The sequence below is a fragment of the Brassica napus genome, chromosome C4, assembly GCF_020379485.1.
Source record: "Brassica napus cultivar Da-Ae chromosome C4, Da-Ae, whole genome shotgun sequence".
Lineage (NCBI taxonomy): Eukaryota > Viridiplantae > Streptophyta > Magnoliopsida > Brassicales > Brassicaceae > Brassica > Brassica napus.
The window spans coordinates 11797544-11818735 of NC_063447.1; the positions used below are offsets into that span (position 1 = coordinate 11797544).

The 21192-nt window shown below is 32.9% G+C and overlaps 1 protein-coding gene and 1 long non-coding RNA gene across 3 annotated transcripts; one reads left to right on the top strand and one right to left on the bottom strand.

The window, feature by feature from the left end:
• Positions 1 to 419: 419 nt before the first annotated feature.
• Positions 420 to 2162, bottom strand: LOC106454714 (putative cysteine-rich repeat secretory protein 35). The gene is made up of 2 exons (XM_013896830.3): positions 1774 to 2162; positions 420 to 1051 (listed from the first exon to the last, which is right to left on the bottom strand). The coding sequence occupies exons 1-2, from the start codon at positions 2110 to 2112 to the stop codon at positions 608 to 610; spliced, it is 783 nt and encodes a 260-aa protein (XP_013752284.1). The 5' UTR covers positions 2113 to 2162; the 3' UTR covers positions 420 to 607.
• A 5750-nt stretch (positions 2163 to 7912) lies between these two features.
• On the top strand, positions 7913 to 9972 carry LOC106451142. Of its 2 annotated transcripts, none has more exons than XR_001289507.3 (6): positions 7913 to 8459; positions 8822 to 8882; positions 9029 to 9106; positions 9255 to 9319; positions 9423 to 9525; positions 9643 to 9972. It is a non-coding gene; the product is annotated as an uncharacterized LOC106451142 (long non-coding RNA). The 2 variants fall into 2 exon arrangements; XR_001289508.3 differs by having other exon boundaries at positions 7918 to 8459; positions 8982 to 9106.
• The last annotated feature ends 11220 nt before the right edge of the window (positions 9973 to 21192 follow it).

The following is a 21192-nucleotide window of genomic DNA, read 5'->3' on the forward strand; positions in this document are numbered from 1 at the left end:
TTGGTAAACTAATATATTTTGAAAAAAATACTTTCATTAAGATAAAAAAATAAAATATCATTCACCGTTTAAAGTGACTAAAATATCATTCACCTTTTAAAATGATTAATATTCATAAATTATGTAATAATTTTTACAAAAAATAAAATTGTTAACATATGTTAAATTTTAATATTTAAAACTATATATCATCTATTTAGTTATTTTTAAAATGACAGCAATATATTATCATAAATTATTATATACAAAATAATATAAAATTTTATATTTATAAATGAAATGTTACCTGCACGGGTGTGCGGGTTAAAATCTAGTTCATAATTATATCAGCAATCGGCTGAAGTCACTAAAAGCAAAGCTATCAGAAACTGAAGATGAAACACAATTCCATTGAATAATAGCCTCAAGAATTCCAAGCCAGTTGAAAATCATTGTTTAACAAAAATAATAATCAATTTTGATCTTCTCAATAATTTCTTTGGATCTGTTTCTTAAACACTCTATTTATTAATATATGTATTAAATTTGAGCAAAAAAAAAGTAAACAAAACTAAAACATAATTGGAAATTATGAAGCGGATGTATTCATCACCACCATAAAAAATGCTTAACTCCTAATAAAAGGGTATAGCTCATATCTTATTTCACAGTTCGAACCCAAAACTCTCCCTCCTTGTTTAATGTCGTCGTTTTTGAAAAGCTTTGCGATACTCCATGTCAAACAACTTTTACAATCTATTGTTAGTTCTACACACTGCACCATTGCATACAATGTATTTTTCCCAAGCTTCTTTTTCCCTTCTGCGTAAAATATGACGACAGAGTCGACTTCGGTATTTTTATCAACCTTAAGTGTTAGCTCAGAGAAAAAATCCACCACCCTCTTGGCAAACAATTTTGCATCCCCTCTTACGTTATTTGGGTTGTACATAGAAAAAATATTCTTGTAATTAGTATTGATTGGCATGTCTTCACCGATTGCACTAACCCAGAGAAAACATTGGTCGTACCATATTATTCCTCCTTTGTTCCTTAGACATCTTCTACGAAACTGCATTGTCAACCCATATATGTTTTGTATCATTTTAAAAGATGAAATAATATTTCAGTGAAAGCTTTCTTCTCCTAATTATTTGTATAATAACTGATTATTTTATGATTAGGAGAAATTTTAAAATTTAAGGATTTAAAGAAACCAGACATGTATAAATTATTTGCAACCTCTATTAGCTCATTTAATAAAAACATCGTCAATATAATTTGGTTTCTACACAACACTTATGATAAGTTGTGATGTCTAAATAACCAGGGTTGAGAGTGGTTTGGATATCCAGAAATTTCAGGGTATCGAGGATCCGTTAGATCCATTTTATAACTATACATATCTAGACATGTGATTTTTGGATATCTAGATATTGATATTTATCTAAAATGGAATTAATATTTCAAAATAAAATGTAATCTTTCAAAAAATAAAAATAATACTATAAAATAATTCAAAATAAAAAAAATTGTATAAAATTTAATTTTATCTTTAGTTATACTATCACACTAATACGATCTTACAAATATCTGGATATTTAGAGTGGATAGAGCGAATATCATATATGATCTAGATCTTTGATAGTTATCCCATCCATATCTTTGATATTTTTTTAGTTAACCATAATCTTATTTTTGTTTCATGTAGTCATTTCTGTTTTGTTCAAATGAAGGTTTTATAACACCTCAAAAACGTAATCATTATATTTAAATGTATGACGGCTCGTTTACCCCTGCGACTGCGGTGTCGGCACATGTACGGCATTTAGACCCATAAGAGTCACCACGACACTGGAACATGACGGTGACAGCATCAGGAGCAGGTTCACGACCCTTGCTTGTGCGCATGAAACCGTTCTTATAATAACTACCAGTACGAACACTACGTAAAATAATGTTGAGGCTGTCCTCGTACTCACTTCCAGTATTATATATCCCTTGATCAAGGAAGCATTTGTGGTTGAGATACTCATTGGTAAGGTTCAATGAAGAAACACTATGTATGATGAGGAACTGCATAGCCAAAATAGGGGAAACAAATCGTTTGGATAGAGAATATGAAAATTTCATTCTCTTAGATTTTATTGTTTTTCAGTAAAGGGTGGTTTTCATAAATGATGTGTTGAGACTGACAGATATATATAAGATATTCAAAAGGATTTTAATTGAATGGCTCATTAGATAGAAGAGAAAAGTGTGCAAATTTTTGGCGGCGAAAACAGAGGGATAAAGAAAAAGTCCAAATTCAAAATGTTTTACTAAGTTTAAACTTCTAAAAATAAAATCAAACTGATACTAAATTTTTTACCACTTATGAACTAAATGGGCTTTGTAATATGTTCTAATTTTGTAATTATAATAAGAAAATGCAGAAATTACCTTAACTTTTTGATTTAAAAACTGACTTTAATCTAATTTAAATCTGCCTAAATTATACTATGTGGTGTTAGTGCGTGTGCACCTTTGGCACATGCCAAGAAGCGGTTATATTATTTACTCTGTGTAATTAAAATCACAAATTATATTATTTTATATTAGAAAAATACTCTGTTTTTTTTTTCACGTCTGATTAATTATGCTATTACAACAATGAGAAATATTACATAGACGATTCTACAGCCGACAATTCTACCATCCGAGCCGCTCTATGAGATCCATGTTCGATGATACGCCCTTGAACCATGCTGAAGACCTCTTGTAACTTTTTTTCTCCATGATCTGCATAATTTGTGTTTTCTGGGGTTTGAACCCCAGACCTCCTGGTGTAGAAGCATTAATGAACTCTTAGTCAAACCACTGGACTAAGGGGGCTTCCTAGGGGTGGGCACTTTACCCGATATCCGAAGTGGCACCCGAATCCGATCCGAAAAACCCGAACCGAAATCCGAACCGAAGTAGCAGAATATCCGAACGGGTATTGAATTAGGAAAGATTGGATATCCGAACCCGAACGGGTAATATCCGAACCCGAATGGATATCCAAAAATAACCGAACATACGTATAATTAAACTTATATTTCTAGTTTACATCTCTCATTTTATATAAAATATTTATATTGATACTACACATATTTTAAGTTCATATGATATACATACAATTACGGAGAAAATGATTTGCTACTCACTTAAAATGCATGTCAAATTTTATATTTAAAGAATTAACAAAAAGTTAAATCCAAAATTTAAAAACAATAACCAAATTAATGTCTTTTTAGTTTCAAAATGTTATGTCCAAATCTATTAACCATTCAATCTATTAAAAATAAAAAATTAGTTAAGTGAAAGTTATATTTTTAAATACAAGAAATTTGAGAAATGAAAATTTAATTTTGTTTTTTTCAAAATCTAAATATCCGAACCCGATCCGAAATAACCGAACCCGAACTAAAAATATCCGAACCCGACCCGAAGTACAGAAATATCCAAACGAGTTTTACACCTCTATACCGAAATACTCAAAAATCCGAAATACCCGATCCGAACGGATACCCGAACGCCCACCCCTAGGGCTTCCACAGGAAAATACTCTGTTTATGCTATCAAATTTGAAAAAAATGCTTTTAGTTAATTTGTTTTTAAAAATTACACTTGTCCTATATGTAAAAAGACATTTTCAATTTCAGTTAAATATTATCTTATAAAAATTTAAATTTAGAAACTATTGAGGTAAGATATATTAATGATTTAATAATTTAAATATAGAATTGGAATAATAATTTAAAAATTCAATGTTTATCATTTAAAAAACTATTAATCTTATATAAACAGAAATTATTATGGAAAAAAATTATCACTTTCCTAATGCATTATGTAAGATTTTACATATTAAATATTAAAAGTCACCATCACACTGAACTTGTCGCAATAAAAAAACATTTCTCCATTAAGTAATAAATTCATGAGGTCATAAATTGTTGCATTAGTCATGAGTATGTTCAAAATTTCAACAGAGGGGAAATATTCAAAACTTATAAAGCACAATAGCATTAGATCAAAATTTGCTAAGTTCCCAAGTACATGAAATTTTTTGGTTTACACAAAAGATTGTGTCTTCAAGTCAAAGACTTCAACTATGATTGTTTTCATTTTTTTTTACTATTTGTCATTTAAATTAAAACAATTTCAAAATATTAAATTTAAATTATTAATGTAATTATATATATTTTGTTAGGATAATTTAGTCATTTAAATTAACAAAAAGTGTAGTTTTCAAAAGAAATAAAACACAGTGTATTTTTCAAAATAAAATCTATTTGCAGAGTATTTTCCAAATTTCCCCTTTTATATTTTATGTTCACTTAAATTTGACAGATTATTATATGAAACATATGTAACGTCAGGGGAACTAAATTGTTTCATCAAGCACACTCGTGAACTAAATGAGCTTTGTAATATGTTATAAATTTGTAGGCATAATAAGAGTTTGCAAGAACCTTTGTTTTCAATATAAAACTGACGTTAAACCTAGTAAAATTTGCTAAAGTTAAATGTACTTGTGCACCTTTGGAGCTTGCCAAGAATCGGTAACTAACTCGATGTAATTTAGACAACAAATTGTATTATTTTATATTACTGCCCAATTAATATTTAACAGATTCAAACATATGTAATGTAAGGGAAACTAAATGGGTTCATTAAATACACTAAGCTATAATTAACGAACGTTAATTAATTATCAGACCATCTAATTAAAACAGTTTTAACAAGCTCTGATACCATTTGTAACGTTCCAACTGTCCATAGCTAATCGTCTTTCCACACTCGTTTACTCGGCTCGTTGACCCTTTTATGAATGATGAATGGTGCGCTAATTTTTCAGGGGCTTAGAAGTCTTTTTTATTGATTCTTCAATCACCACATCCACATGACCTTTCCCCTTGCTCTAGCCTCACTTGTAGGATAACACGAATCACTTTTCAATAGGTCACTCATCATTCTACTACTCCAGTTCAAGCACGCTTAACTTTTGAATTCTAAATGGACATGTGACCGAAAAAGTAAGTACACTTTGATGATATAAGTAGTCAAATCAATTTTATTAAATCTTTCCACATATACCACAAACCGGATGAACGGATTACTTTCATTTATCAAAATGGTCTACTGTCATGGTATGGTTTATGATATCATCAAGGGGAAAATGTCAAATGTGACATAAAACTTGATTTTAACTGTAAAAATAGACACTAAATTCAATCAAATGCAAAAGTAACAAAAAATGCTAGTGAAATTACAACCAAACCCGTATGATCAAACAAAAAAACTTATGGATTTTAACGGATATAACCTTTGGAAGTCTTACTTGATTTTGTAAATATTATGTGAGAAGATTAGTCGGGAAGTCTTCTAATATAGTTGATCCTAAAGATAATTTATAAAAAAAAAATTTATAGGGGAGAAATTGGACTCATGTAATTTTAAATATTTGTAAATGATATAAATAAAGATCTAGTAAAAATGAATTGCTTTCGACATAGATGAGTGAACACAAATTGAGTCGTGATAATCTTTGGTTTAGGGTTTAGTAACATATATTATTGTATTGTTTGTATTTTTGGGGTTAGGTTTTGGAATCTTAAATTTAAAAAAAAATAATAGTTTGACCTATATTTGTTTAGTTTTGTGTATATTAAACAATTTGAAAATTAATTTTAAGTTTAATGAAGTGTTTGTTGCTATTTAGTTATTTATTTGTTTGAGGGTTTAGAAGATGTAATGCATTATAAGATTTTTTTGGGAAATCTTCTCGGACGAATAGTAAATTTACGGTTTAGAAGACTTCTAATCTAAGACTTGTCTGAAAGTCTTCTGAATCGAAAATATTTAACCTAATTAAAAATTTTGTCTCTATATATAAATAAAATTTACACATTTTCTCTCTTCTATTAAATGGTTGCAATAAAAATGTAATGTTTCTCAATCTATAATTTTCCAACTTCTCTCTAATCTCTTTGAACTTGAAAACAACAAGCTTTATATCAATTTCTCTTTTTTTTTGTCTCATGTCTTTCTCACTAATTTATCTTTTTTTTGCTAGTTTTTTATTATATGGTTCTCATCTTCCACTCTTTTAAAGACGAATCTATAAATTTTGGATATATATTTTGTGTGTTTTATATGTTAGATTATAAAAAAGTTATATATTCAACCTATGACTGTTTTATTTATTATTTAAGCATAAAAATATTTGAAAAGTTTTCTTTTTTTTTGAAACTATTTTAACGTTTTGGATATGAATGTTTTTAGATCTGAGTCAGACTTTGGAAGATGTCTCGGTTCAGAATTTAACATAAAATGCATACTCTTCTAATGCATCTTATGTTATATTCTGAACCGAAAAGGTTTAACCTAATTAGAATTTTTGTCCCTTTATATCAAGAAAATTTACACATTCGCTCTCTTCCTCTCATATGGAAGCAACAGAAATGTAATGTTTTTCATTCTAAAACTCTCTAATCTCTCTCTAATCTCTTTGAACTTGAAAAACTCAAACTTTATATTAATTTCTTATTTTTTTTGTTCATGTCTTTCTCGCTATTTTATCTTATTTTCTAGGTTTTTCATTGCATGATTCTCATCTTTCACTCAGTTAAAGGTAAATTTATAAATTTTGGAGATGTATTTTTTTGTGTTTTATATGTTAGATTCTAAAAATTTATAGATTCAATATAATGTGACTGTTTTATTTATTATTTAAGAATAAAACTATTTTTCGAAATTTTTCTCCATTTTGAAGCCATTTGAACGTTTTTAAATATGCATATTTTTCAGGTTTGAGTCAGATTTTAGAAGACTTATCGAAAGTCTTTCAGGAAATCTTCCCGAAAGTCTTCCTAATTTGCATGCATGGATGCTTACCCAAAATAGTACAAAGGGATGATATCAACTGGAGTCCAAACTTATCTATGTCGAGAAATGATCTCTAGCACCCTGTGTAACAGTTTTTTTTATTGTCTGTTTTGTGATTTGTATATATATTTTTTTAGTTTTGGATTCTTTTGTAAACTTGAAGATATGTTAATGAAAATAGTCTAGTAAAAATGGTTCATGTCTACGATATTATTTTACCAAAAGTATTTAACATCATTGAAATTATTGATACAACATACCAAGAAATATTTTAACGTTATCAATCACAGAAGACTTTTAAAAAATCTTTCTTTAACATTATTAATCAGACAAGACTTCATAATCATCTTACAATACTAAAAGGGGAATATGAAGCCCTCTGAGCTATGCCACATCATTAAAAATAATCAACGAATAAGAAAGCTTTTAGTGGCCACGTCAGACTATTGTTTACTCGACACAAACTTTTGACGGGCCAATTATGTGGGCTGATAATATTGAGAACTGGCCCATTTTTAAAAGTAAAACATATCTTCTCGCCGGTGACTTACTACCATCGTTTCATGGTCTGCCTCCAACTTCTGGCAGTTACTATCGATTCTGATGCTCCTCAAAGAGACGTAAGCTTATCAATTTACTGCTGAAATCCAATCGGCCTAAATTTATTTCAATCTCATCATCTCCCCCCCCCCCCCCCCCCCCCCCCCCCCCCCCCAATAAAATAAATTGATGAATGTGAACACAAAAGCCAAAATATTGGTGAATGTGAAAGTTTGATAAAGAAGATTAGTTAATTAGTTACATCGTATAGTTCTTGGCCTTCTTTTTTGATCTACACTAGTATATATATTGGGCACTTTTGCCTCTCCTAAAGCTATCCACATATGCATTTCATAAAGTCTGTGGATCCCACTTAATCTCCGGTTTGTTTAGATCGAATAGGTTATTAGTTTGGGCCGGTTTAGTTTGATGTTAATTAGATTGTAGTTGGGTCTGGTTTATAAACACAGCAGCACATATATGCATGAAACGTAGCGTTTTGTGGTTCATCCGAAATTTGGGCTTCACCGTTCCCTTACTTCCTTACAGAACTGAATCAGCCGTTATGTCTTTTCATCATCTGGAAAACTACGGCTTCTCTTCTCATCTCTAAACCTCCCCTGTCGTTATCTCTTCACCTCCGACTCGGTAGATCTGCCCAGATCATTGTTGATCGTCTCCTCCATTTTTTGGGACTCGAAAAACATCAAGAAGCAAGTTGAATTCATGGGAATCATTCTGCTCCTCCTTGATGAGAAGATATTGTAACCAGAAGCGTTTTTTTTTTGCGGCTAGGGGCGGATTGTAACCAGATGCTCCCGTAAGCATCGGTGGTCACATCTTTATAGCCCTTCTGTACGACAAGGGTCCTGTAAGTAGTGGTGGCTACAACGTACACGCCATGGGTGAGAGCTCTTCTGTTGGCGGAGCAGGACACCAACTGAACCTCATAACAGCTGGATCTGTGACGGTTGCAACCGCATCTTCCTCCACTCCAAACATCGGTGGTATTGATTCTCCCTTTTAAGGTACAATGCAACGAGATCACATTGCCTATCATATAAAATTTAATATTCATTGATATTCAGCTTTCCCGTGTGAAGCCTTTTTCAAAAAAAAAAAAAAGAACTTAATTCTCTGGTTCTTCATAGTGAAAACGTTTTATTGCATCATCAGATAAGTAAAGCCGATGATGTCTTATTGCCAAATAATAAGTCTGAGAGTAGCCTCATCGTATTACTGTCCCTAAAACATTCATACTAAGCATGTGTTTAAGTTTTTTTTCCAGCCGACTGACTACTCCTTGGTATTGTATTGATATATTATACATTACTTTGATTCTCGAATGGAAATTTACTACTGATGCAAACATATCCTTCTTATTATTTAGACGAATCAGGTTACTCTGGGATCTCAACCCATGGCGAAAGAAACAGATTATGCCTTAAATGGTATGTTATTTCACTATCTTGGCAGTGATTCTCTTTGTTTACTCGCGCCATTATACATAAACAAGTAGGGAGTAATTTAGATTCATTGTTGAATTCGAGACTTTAATATATTCAAGTGGATGGATTGGATTACGTATGGTTAAAAGACTGCAGACATAGATGAGAAAGCTATCACGACAGAAAACCCTGAAGATGTGGCTGTGGCCTTCGCTGAAGCAGCCAAGGTATTCTCCCATCTCATCAGGAAGCAGTAATAGCTTCTGCAAATTTGCCTCATGTCTCCACAATTACTTGCTTGGTCATGAAAATTATAGGATATATAGCATTATTAACTCTGCAGAAAATTTTAATTATTCTTATTTGACTAAGCAGATGAGATAATACTGAAACTGTGAGGTGAAAGCATGTTTTCTCTGGATCCTCAACCACTCTTATCGGTTAGTGCTGCAGACACTGTACTCTTACTTTTTAGTGATTACTATTACAATTTGTTCTCTTGTGATTGTTATTTTAATCTTGAGGTGATCGTACGTATCTTAGGTTGTTGTGTACAAAGGTGACATCAGACAAAAACCAACCCGCAAGGAAAAAGCTCCCAAATATACTTTTAAAGATTCTTTTGTGATTCTAAACCATGGCTGTGGTAAAAATTACAACTCCTTTAAAGATTCTTTTGTGATTGAACTTTTTTTAAGAGCTAATGGAACCACACCAATGAAGATTTAACGTTTTTATAATCTTTTTTTCGTTCCTACCAAAGGACAAGCTGTAGAAAATTGTGACATACTTCCCAGATGGATAGAGTGAAGAGAGGGGATAATGTCTACTACATGGCCTATGCAATGGGAAGGATAACCTATATGCTGAAAACGTCAAGCCAGAGAGATGGCTCAAGGACACCATCCAAATTCATAAGCTTTCATGTTTGTGCACTTTTTCCCGGACAATTAAGCTATGTATGTACCTAAGAGTATAAGACGTTGTCTTTTGATTATATTTTTTTCTTTGACTGTGTATGTAAGCTGGACCAAGAATTTGTCTTGGTAAAAGAACTTCGCATATGAGCAAATGTACTACATATTTGTCAACATCCCCGCAAGCGTCTCTAGTAATAATAATAGTGCACAATGAAAGCATGGATCAAAATATAATAAATAAAAATTCAATCACAGAAATTAAAATATATGTAAACTATGTACAAAAGTTATAATTTCTTACAACATAATTTTTGTTAACAATGTAATAATAGTGCACAATGAAAGCATGGATCAAAATATAATAAATACCGAGAAATCCTATCTCATATTTTAACTGGTGCAGATTAAAAAAAATGTGGAAAGAGCAAAAGATCTAACACTTTACAGAAAATAGTATAAAAGTGGAACTACATGTATAAATATCATATTTTACTAATTTTTAATTATAAAAAAAAATATTTATGTTGCAGGATTTACACACTAAACTAAATGAAAATTGTGTCTCTAATGGTTTCCATATTGTGTGCTCAAATAAAACTGGATTTTGAGAAAATTTACAAAAGTTACTCTCGAAGAATTAGAGTTGGAGTTCAAATGGATTTTCCATACTATTGTGACTTTTTGGCACAAGAAACAAAAAGTATGTATATGTTCCAAGTAGACGGCTGTAAATTTAAAAAAACAAGTAGATAAGAATTATATGAAGCTGAAAATCGAGTTTATCCTTAAAAAAAATTGAATATCGACTATGTTTGATTTAAATACATCGATCACGAGTGTGTTTGTTTAATTCACATCTACTGATGAAGTAATGATTTACACTACATGAGTTAGGTTTTGATATTTACGCATACTTTTCACGGAAACTAAAACTCTAACTATCATAAGAGAAATATAATAAAACTACACAAACCTTGCAACCAAGTAAAGTGAATTTAAAATAAATGAATTTGAGAGGAATATTATTATAACTTTGTTGTTCTAAAAATTAGAGAATGTTATAATTATTATATAGCACTCAAGTATGTTTGTTGTCCACAAATCTTGCGAAGTATTACAAATTTACCATGAATCCAGTAATAAATTTGGCTACAAAATCTACAATTTAACATAATAAATTCATCATGTTCAATTCCCTTACGGTAGAATACTAGTATACAATCCCTTACTAAATTTTGACCCGCGCTTCAAAAAACGCAGATTTTTTTTTGGATTTTAGACAAATTGTATGAATATATTTTGGATATTTGTTGGATCTTTGGATATTTTCAAGTTTCAAATTATTTTTCAGGTTTTCGGGTACTTCTAATCTTTTCAGATGTTAAATACTGAACCGACCTAGACCTATTACGTATCCAAATATTACAACTATTTTACATGTATTTGAATTATAATTCCGAACAGACCCAGATATGAAAGCAACCGACCTAAAACGAACCAAAAAAATTCAAATATCGATTTGGATCCAAATGTTTAGATTTCAAAGCCAAATAGAAAGGAATCTACATGAATACCCAAACTTACTCTCTCATTATATTTTGTTTTTTATCTTATAAGAGTAACATTTTTTAAATTGATATGACCAAAGATTTAATTGGTAGATTTAATTTTGTAAATATTTCAAACTATATAATGTAAGATGACATGGTAAAATATGTTTAACGACATATGATTACTCACTTTAATAATTAATATATGAATATTATAGATCATGAACATAACATTATTGCTTAACAATAATTAAGTTGAGAGATAAAATTAACTCAGAAAAACGTGTATCACATAAAATGAAGAGTAATAATATATATATTTTTTTAAATAAACTTTTGAACCATGTTTTTAACTGGATGATTAATTGTATTATTAGGGGGTTCATCATGAAAAGATTATATATATTTTATTAAGTCGGGTATGTAGTTCGTTTTAATCAAGAAGTATAAACAATAAAGAATTAAATAATATATATGGACGGGTTGCATGCTTAGGAATACACACGAGGGACCAAGTTCCAAGAAATAATAATTAGTTAATGAATAGTTCTAACAATTTTGTTTAAGTAGATTTTTCAAAATAATTCCCTTTAAACAGTAAATAGATACAATTCTTGGATCATATCGAGCAGAAAACCTAATTTTTGGATCTGATTTGTAAAGAAATCATTAATGTGGATCATAGCCCATCGGCTTTTCCTTAAGCGCCCATGTAGAACAAGTCTACGGTTCGATATCCCTAACTGCGTTTTTGGATTTTTTTATTTCTTTAATAAACCTAAAAAGACAATAATGTCCTCGTCTTCTTCATTGGCTATGTCGAGCAGAAACCCTAATTTTCGAATCTGATTTTTTTTTTTACAATTCTTATCTGATTTTACTCGTTTTCTTAGGTTTTCTCTCATTCATAATAGATTTTGAACTTAAGACATAATTTTAAACATGTAAATAAAAAAAAAGTTGATTTTTTTTGGTAAGAAATCCGTTTTTGGTCCATTTAGTGCAAAACATCACAGTTCCTTACCGATTAGCGTTTGTACGGCGAGTTAACGTCCAAATCGGCCGCATTTTAGAACCTGGGCATTATCAACTTGATGGTGGCCTTCTGTGATTAAAAATGATTGCCGTAAAACTTACGTACCATTAGTTGTAACCATTAACTTTTTTTTATTAGTCAAGCATATATGGTATACCTTTTTTGTCTACCGGGTTATGTTGTATAATAAATAAGATTGACAAAACCATTAAATTTGATATGTGTATCAAATTACCTTGTATTGTTAAATAAATATTAAGTAAGACCAAAATATAATAAAAGAAAAGAGTCCAAACAACTTTAATAGGTAGATTTTTTTAGGACTCATTCCCTTTTAATAGTATTGATATATTAAAGGAGAAACATTGTAATAAATGCGTTCACATTAAACTGGACACATGTCACGTGTAGAAGCGTTGTAATAAATGCGTTCACACTAAAATGGACACATGTCACATGTAGAGAGCTTCTCAGCCAAACATTATAATAAATACGTTCATACTATGTACTTTACATTTTTTAATATAAAACTCACATGCATGGTTCTTCTTTACGTTATTTTTACTGTTTACGAATAGAACTGGGAAATTTTTTCATAAATTTTGATTCGATTCGTTATCCGTTTTGATTCGAACCGAAAAATCCGGATATACGTTACGCAAATCAAATATTAAAATGCAATATCCGTAAAAAAATAGAAGTAAATCAAAAATATCAATATTTATAGGAACGAATATCCAATTTTATCTGTTACATGCATATATATATATATATATATACATATATTTAAAGAATTATATATAAGTTATATATTATAGTTTATATAAATTTTACAATATTGTTTTTTAAAAATAATTTCATTTTAAGAAATTTATTTTTCATGTATTATTTTGAAAAAAATGTCATTTAATATTAATTAACAGTATCTTTATATATTTATCAACTATCTTTATATACTTTTACATACATATACATGTGCACATTGACGTGAGCACCGTATAACTAAGTATTTACCACAACTGAAATATCTATTTTTTTGAAAGTTAAAATATTCTTTTTCTTAATGTTTCTCTCATTATCGACCAAATTGTAGTAAAATGATTTGTCTTAATAATTTTTTTTTCTTTTTTAAACTATTATCCGTTTAGAAACTATAATATGAAACCATTGGTTCGACATCACGACTATCTAAGATTCATAACATGAAAACAAACAAATAATAGTAATTTTTGATTATCACAGGAAAACAAAAAACAAAAAATCAAACATTTTAACCGAACAAACCAAATAAATATTTATTTAAAATGATAGTTATATTTTAGGAGATTAAAAACCAAAAAAACAACATAAAACCGAACCGATATCCAGATTAAACAGATTAATGTCTTCTTATTAAAAAATAACGAAGCTAATAATCACATTCCGCGCAAGGCGCGGGTTATTACCTAGTCTAATACTATAAAATAGGCATTTTTCTCTCCATAAGGCGAAACATGACACTTACTTGCTGCGGTTTTGAAATAGCTTCTGCGTGTTGAGTTTAAAGTGTGGGCTTCATTGACTGCTGAGTAATATGCTGGCCTTCTATTGTTTTCCTTCATTTGGTCCACATGTTCTTCGGGCTTTGCTGTTTCTGGCTGGTGGCTCTTTACAGCCAGACCTGTGTCTCTTCACTACTCTCTACCTCCGGCTGTTGCCAATGTAACGTCTGTAGTTATTGTCTGTCGGCGACATTAATGTCTACTTCACTGCTCCTCCCACTCTCTCCAATTGAATCGACCATAACACCTAATTAATCAGACCAATAAAATTGGAGCCATCAGCTATCTTTAATTTTTTTTATCAATCCTGGAGAGTCAAACCGTTCAACATTCCATCCATATCTACTCTTAGATTTTCGTGAGTCCTCTCTTTATTTATTCGCATATGACGATATATGTATTTCCAGTCACAATAGACATATCACTAATAATAATAATTGAAGAAGATGGTTTTGTGTGAGAACATCTACATGAATGTCGACCTCATCAATCTCTGAGAGACTCAGTATCTAGGAGATTTAGATATTGGTTGAGAGATTACGCTGCCACGACTTTATTTGACGACTCATCTTTCTTATCCCCTCTCTGCTTGATTTCTCGAACAGGTGCATCAGGGGATGGGTTCACTAATTGTCGTCTCACTGATATAGGATTTGGTCCTCTTAGATATTTTTCTCATATTTTCAGAAGCTTGAAAGAGATCTCAAAACGTGGTCATCCATGGCAAGCACCAAAGTCCAGTGGATTATGATCCAGCTAATTGTACGTTTCCTAGGATATTTTCTCTTTCATCTATTTGTTGGTATTACTTTATCTGTATTCTTTTATTGAATTTTCGGCTCCATAACTTGAATTGTACGTTTCTTCAAAATGTAAGCTCCAAAACAATGGATTTGAAAATGTTTTAACTTATCAGTGCCTTTTCTGATTCGTTTGGTTTTTCACTTTTTTTATATTTGTCATGCAGAAAGCTCGGACTCAAATTTGGCTATTTGAACAAAAATATCTGGGCACAGAAGAAATATTAATATTGTAAGTCATTTTATCTTTTCTTGCATTACGCATTGTTTAGCTACCAATCTGTTGCTAACCAGTACCATAAGCATGTACTTAGTTTCATTGGTAGAGCAAGTGTGAATACTTAAACATTGTTGTTGAAATATGCTTTGAATCTGTGAGTTGACAAAGATAGGGCGATCCAGACGTCATGGATCGGGCGATCCAGACGTCATGGATCGGGTGATCCCTGGCAGAGAACGGGTGTTCCCTAATACCTGGAACGGGCGCTCTGCGACATGGAATGGGCGTCCCCTGCAGCATGGAGTGGGCGCTCCTTGCTAAAATCCGAGAAATATAGAAAGTTTCATTAAACACTTTCTTATATATACCTTTAGGGTTTTACTCTATTTTGTAGCACGAAGTGTGTTCTGAAAACTCGCCTCCATCAATAATAATACTCTCTTTGCCCATGGACTTAGCTGTTAAGGGTGGACCACGTTAAATCTCTGTGTCTTTCTTTATCGTTTATCAATATGTTAATCTGTATCTTCTCACATCCGTCAAAACAAACTGGTATCCAAGCTTCGGGTTGAATCTGGCGAGAAGATGTCTAAGATGAACATGAAGATCGACAAGTTTACTAGAAGGAACAGTTTCAGTCTCTGGAAAATCAAGATGAAGGTGTTGCTGAAGCAACAAGGTCTTTGGGCACCTTTGTCAGGGAAGAAAGTTGAACCTGCTACTGCAGAGATGGAGGTTGCTGAAGAGAAGGCATATTCAACAATTTTGTTGTGTCTGGCAGATGAGATCATCATCAAAGTTTCTGGTGTTGATGCTACAGCTAATTTGTGGTCGAAGTTAGAGAGTCTATACATGACGAAATCTCTGACTAAGAAGCTACTTCTAAAACATCGTCTTTTCGCTCTGAGGATGCAGGAAGGTACACAGCTTCAGGATCATCTTGACAGTCTAAATTCCATTATGTTGGATCTGAAGAATATTGACGCTAAGGTGGAGGATGAGGATGCGGCACTGATTTTGTTGGTATCACTACCAAACTCCTATGAGAACTTTGTTACTCATTCATAGGGAGTAAGGATACAATGAGTTTGGAGGAAGTCAGGTCGGCACTTCATAGCAGGAGTTGCGACACAAGGCATCAGGTTCTGGTACAGACGACCAAGCTTCTGGGCTGTTTGTAGGTGGTGGAAAGAACTTTGGAAAAAGGCAAAAGGTCGAAAGACAAAAATTCGTTTTCAAGCGGACCTAAACCAACTGATATTTGCAATTACTGCAAAGAGAAAGGGCATTGGAAATCAGATTGTCCTAAGAAGAAGAAGCAAGCTGGTTCCGCTGCTGTAGCCGAGAATGAAACTAAGTCTGATAATGATATTGTACTGGTTGCTCATGGAAAAACACATCCTAGAAATGTGTGGGTCCTGGACACATGCGCGTCTTATCATATGTGTCCAAGGAGGGAATGGTTCTCAGAGTATGAGAAAGTGACTGATGGCAAGATCAAGATGGCGAATGACTTTGCTTGCGATATTGCAGGAATCGGTTCTATTAAGCTAAGGACACATGATGGTAGAGTCTGCACGTTGACTGGAGTTAGACATGTTCCATCTATGTCCAAGAACTTGATCTCAATTAGTTTTTTTTGGAAAGCAGAGGTTTCAAGTATTCAGGTGAAGATGGAGTTCTGAGTGTCTACAGGGGTTCAGATGTGGTTCTGAAAGGCTTCATTCATTATACTTTGTATTTGCTGGAAGGTTCTACAGTTTCAGTAAATGGTCTGGAATTCTGTTCATCAGAGTTCAGTCAGTTTTGTAAGGATGCATGAGCTACTAAGCATCTTACAGTCAGGGATACACCACAGAAAAATGGTGTAGCAGAGAGAATGAACCATACATTGCTGGAGAGAGCGAGGTGCATGCTTTCAAATGCTAGTTTGGAGAAGAGGTTTTGGACTGAATCAGAGGGGTTTGACAAGCAAGTGGAGATGCATGAAATCCAGTCGGATTACCCGGGATCGATCGATCCACAGGGAGGGATCGAGCGATCGATGGCAGACGATAAGCCAAAGTCTTTTAATTCTGAAAATCAACTTGTTGGGTCTGAAAAATGCAGTTGTGCTAGAAAGAGACCAAGGAGAGTTGATGTCAGGCCACCAGAGAGATATCGGTTTGAAGATATCGTGGGTCATGCACTACAGGTTGCAGAGGAAGTGGATACTTGCGAGGTGTCTGCTTACAGAGAAGCTATTTCAAGTTATGCGCCTGGGAAATGGTTTGCTGCAATGGAAGATGAGATGGAGTCTCATGAGAAGAATCAGACATTGGATCTGATCACATTACCATCAGGGAGAAGGGATGTTATATGCAAGTGGGTCTTCAAGTTTTGGGATGGAGCATCATCGTCAGCAGGAGAAGTTAAGTATAAAGCTCAGGTTGTTGCAAGAGAGTTCATTCAGAGAGCGGGAGTAGACTCCGATGAGAAATTCTCATCGGTGGTCAGACATACTTCCATCAGAGTGTTACTAGTGTTGGTAGCACGTCAGGACTGGAAGCTTGAGAAATTTCATGTGAAGAAAGTGTGTCTTCATGGAGAGCTAGAGAAGGAGATATACATGACTCAGTCAGATGGTTTTCGAGTTCCTGAAAAAGAAGACTATGTATGTAAGCTTCAGAAGTCACTTTGTGGACTTAAGTAGTCTCCTAGACAATGGGACAAGAAGTTGGATAGCTATATGGTCAGTTTGGGCTACGACAAAAGTCCTCATGACTGTTGTATTTAGATGAGCAAGGTGGAGGATGTTTCCTATATCTACCCGGTATTGTATGTAGATGACAAGCTGATAGCTGCCAAGAAGATGTGTGATGTTCAGAAGCTAAAAGTGATGAATTCTGAGTTTGAGATTTTCTGGTACTTTGAGGGTACATCTGATGTTGATCTTGTCTACGGAGACAAGGATCCGAGCCTGGTTATAGGCTATTCTGATTGGTAGTATGCAGAAGATGTGGACAGTAGAAGATCTGTGACTAATTACATATTTACTTTGGGTGGTTCTATTGTGAGCTGGAAGGCGACTTTGCAGTCGACAGTGATTTTGTCTACTAGTGAGGTAGAGTATATGGTATTGACAGAAGCTGCTAAGGAGGCGATATGGTTGAGAGGATTGGTCAGTGATCTTGGTCTTCGTCCTGATTAGGCTACTGGGTTCTGTGATAGCTTGAGTGCTATCTATTTAGCCAAGGATCAGGTTCATCATGAGAGAACCAAGCATATCGATGTAAGATACCATTTTCTGAGAGATGAGAAGAGGATTGAAGTGAAGAAAGTAGGAACAGCTGATAATCCTGCGGATATGTTCACTAAGCCGGTTCCTCACAGAAAGCTCAAGCATTGTCTTGATTTGCTAAACATCTCAAGCTGTTAAATCTGGCCCTAATGGGCATCTGGCCCTGAGGGGCATCTGGCTCAAAGTGAGGGCATCTGATCTGGTCCGACGGACATCGGACATATGAGTTCGACGGAACATCTGAGGCAAAAAGAGAGTCTGGTACATCTGTATTCTGAGCATGAAGAAGTGCGTTCTGGTACATCTGATGATGGAGGATTCAAGTCAACGTGGAGATTTGTTGAAATATGCCTTGAATCTCTGAGTTGGCAAAGAACAGGTGATCCAGACGTCATGGATCGGGTGTTTCCTAATACCTGGCAGAGAACGGGTGTTTCCTAATACCTGGAACAGGCGCTCTGCGACATGGAGTGGGCGTTCCCTGCAGCTTGGAGCGGGCGCTCCTTGCCAAAATCCGAGAAATAGAAAGTTTCGTTAAACACTTTCTTATATATACCTTTTAGGGTTTTACCTTATTCTGTAGCACGAAGTGTATTCTGAAAATTCGCCTCCATCAATAATAATACTCTCTTTGCCTGTGAACGTATCCGTTAGGGTAAACCACGTTAAATCTCTATGTCTTTCTTTATCGTTTATCAATCTGTTAATCTGTATCTTCTCACATCCGTCACAACAATTGTGACTATTTCTCTAATTTAGTCATTCGAAAAGAAAATACAGATCTGAACGAGAGTTTATGATTGGTAATTGATGTCTCTTGGTTTTTGCAAGTGTTCAAGAGTTGGAGAGATTTTGTGTCATGTTTGTTGCCTTTATTTGGCCTGTCCATTTGCAGATAGATGGATCATAAATACTATGAGACGCAATCAATTATCTCAACGAACTTTTACAAAGGATCAATGATCTTCAAAACGAACTTTAGTGAACTCCACCTGGATCTTTGCCTCCAGCTTCAACAAGTTTCCATCCATTAACACCTGCACCTGATACTCTTTCTTGCCGTGTGAAGGAAGAATGATGTCCCTCATCTTAGCCAGCCCTAAAGGCCAACAAGCAAGAATAAGGCATAAACAAAGCTTCTTGAGTAATTTTCGTTTCATAGGTTAAGACATTTACTCTGCGTTTTTGTTATCTACATGTTGAGGTTAGACTAAGGGAAGGAAGAGAAGTGAACATTCGTGTGTTTTGTTGTCGTTGACCTGGTGTTTTGCTAGCAACCATAAAACCTGAATAATCGTGGATTTGGATGTTCAGCAAGCGGTGATTAGCTGTTCAAACCGGTTTGCCTTGGATGTTGTCCGCGCTGAGCTAAGATTATCTCGCGGTGCCACATCACCTCTTTTTAATATGATTCTCGCCCTTTTTGCTATTGTGATTAATGGGCTTTTTGCTAGGTTTCTAATGATTGAAAAAAAATCCAAGCACCACTGAAATCAAATTGTCTTCTTGGAGGCTACAATCCTCGCCATAAAGAGCCTTCTTACTAGTCAGTTAATCTCATCCTCCACCTAACTAAACCCGAGAAGTATTCTTAGAACAATGATAATAACATACTCTCCTCTAATTAGTATAGCAATTTTTTGTTTTATTTTTTGTTGAGAAAATTGCCAAAACGGAACAAAAAAACAATATAGTTCCCTATGGTATAAAACCATCACTAAGTTGTCCCTATAGTATAATATTAATCCCAAAACTAACCTTTTCTTAATCAAATTAAACATAAATTAAAACCATTTTTAAAAAGTTTAATGTGAAAAGATAAAAGAAATAAGGTAATCCCATAATGTTTTAGAAAGGAAAAAAAAAAATGTAAAAACAATTTTTTAAAAAAAAACACGACACAGATCAAAAATATCCCGTAACCTAATTGCATTTTGTTTCTAAAATCCTCCAAAACTATTCTTTTAAAATCCTCTAAGGTAGAGCTTGATTCCAATAACAGTAGCCTACCCCAATTATCATCAGCCAAAAAAACCTATCATGTGCTTACACTAAATTCTCAAACACCACATATTGTATAAATATGCATCATAGAACAAGAGTTTTTGAAAATCACAAGACAAACTATGGAGAAATCATAGATTGATGAAGAAGAAAAGCCAAAATCGTTTTTTTTATATTTTGACAAAGAAAATCGACCAGGACACGTTTTAGGAAATTAGAATATTTTTAAAATATTTTCTTAACTGAAACTTCCTTAATTTTCTGAAAAACTGGTTTTTTATCCGTAGAAGGCACCTTCTACACTGTGTAGAACCATGACAAAAATTCTGAATACAATTTCTACTTTTTGTAGACGTTCGTGTTAAGTTTAGATTTCGCATACCCGAAATTTTAGAATATTTCATAAAAGTAGAAACTGCATTCAAAATAAAAGTAGCGATCTTTACAATTAGTAGAATTCGCATTCTCCATATTTAGAATTTTAATCATTTTTAGATTGTTTCTTCTAAAAAAAGTAGATGAACTTGTTTATTCTTGAATTCGTTTTCTACTAACTCATTTTCTGTAGAAGATGAATTATACTTTTAGTGGAACATAATTTTAAAATTTTATTTATCAAGTTTTTTAACCCAAAAAAATATGTGTTTGTGTATATAGGTGTTTTATTAATTGTTTGTATTTTTAATATTTTTTTGGATTCATAAAACTATTTATTTCATTAAATTTCAGAAATGGAAAAGGTAAAAGGGAGAATAAATGGAGAAATATGGTTTTATACCATAGGGACAACTATGTTGTTTTTATGTTCCGTTTTGACAATTTTTCCTTTTTTTGTTTTAGGTATGTCTAAGAAACACGCTTTTAAGTTTTCATACCATCCCCTAAAAAAAGTAGATGAACTTGTTTATTCTTGAATTCGTTTTCTACTAACTCATTTTCCGTAGAAGATGAATTCTACTTTT

Excerpts from the sequence above, each read along its gene's own strand:
- LOC106454714 (XM_013896830.3), bottom strand. The coding sequence starts at position 2,112 with ATGAAATTTTCATATTCTCTATCCAAACGATTTGTTTCCCCTATTTTG. Across the intron at positions 1,052-1,773 it reads CCGACACCGCAGTCGCAGGG|TTTCGTAGAAGATGTCTAAG; the intron begins GTAAACGAGCCG and ends TTGACAATGCAG.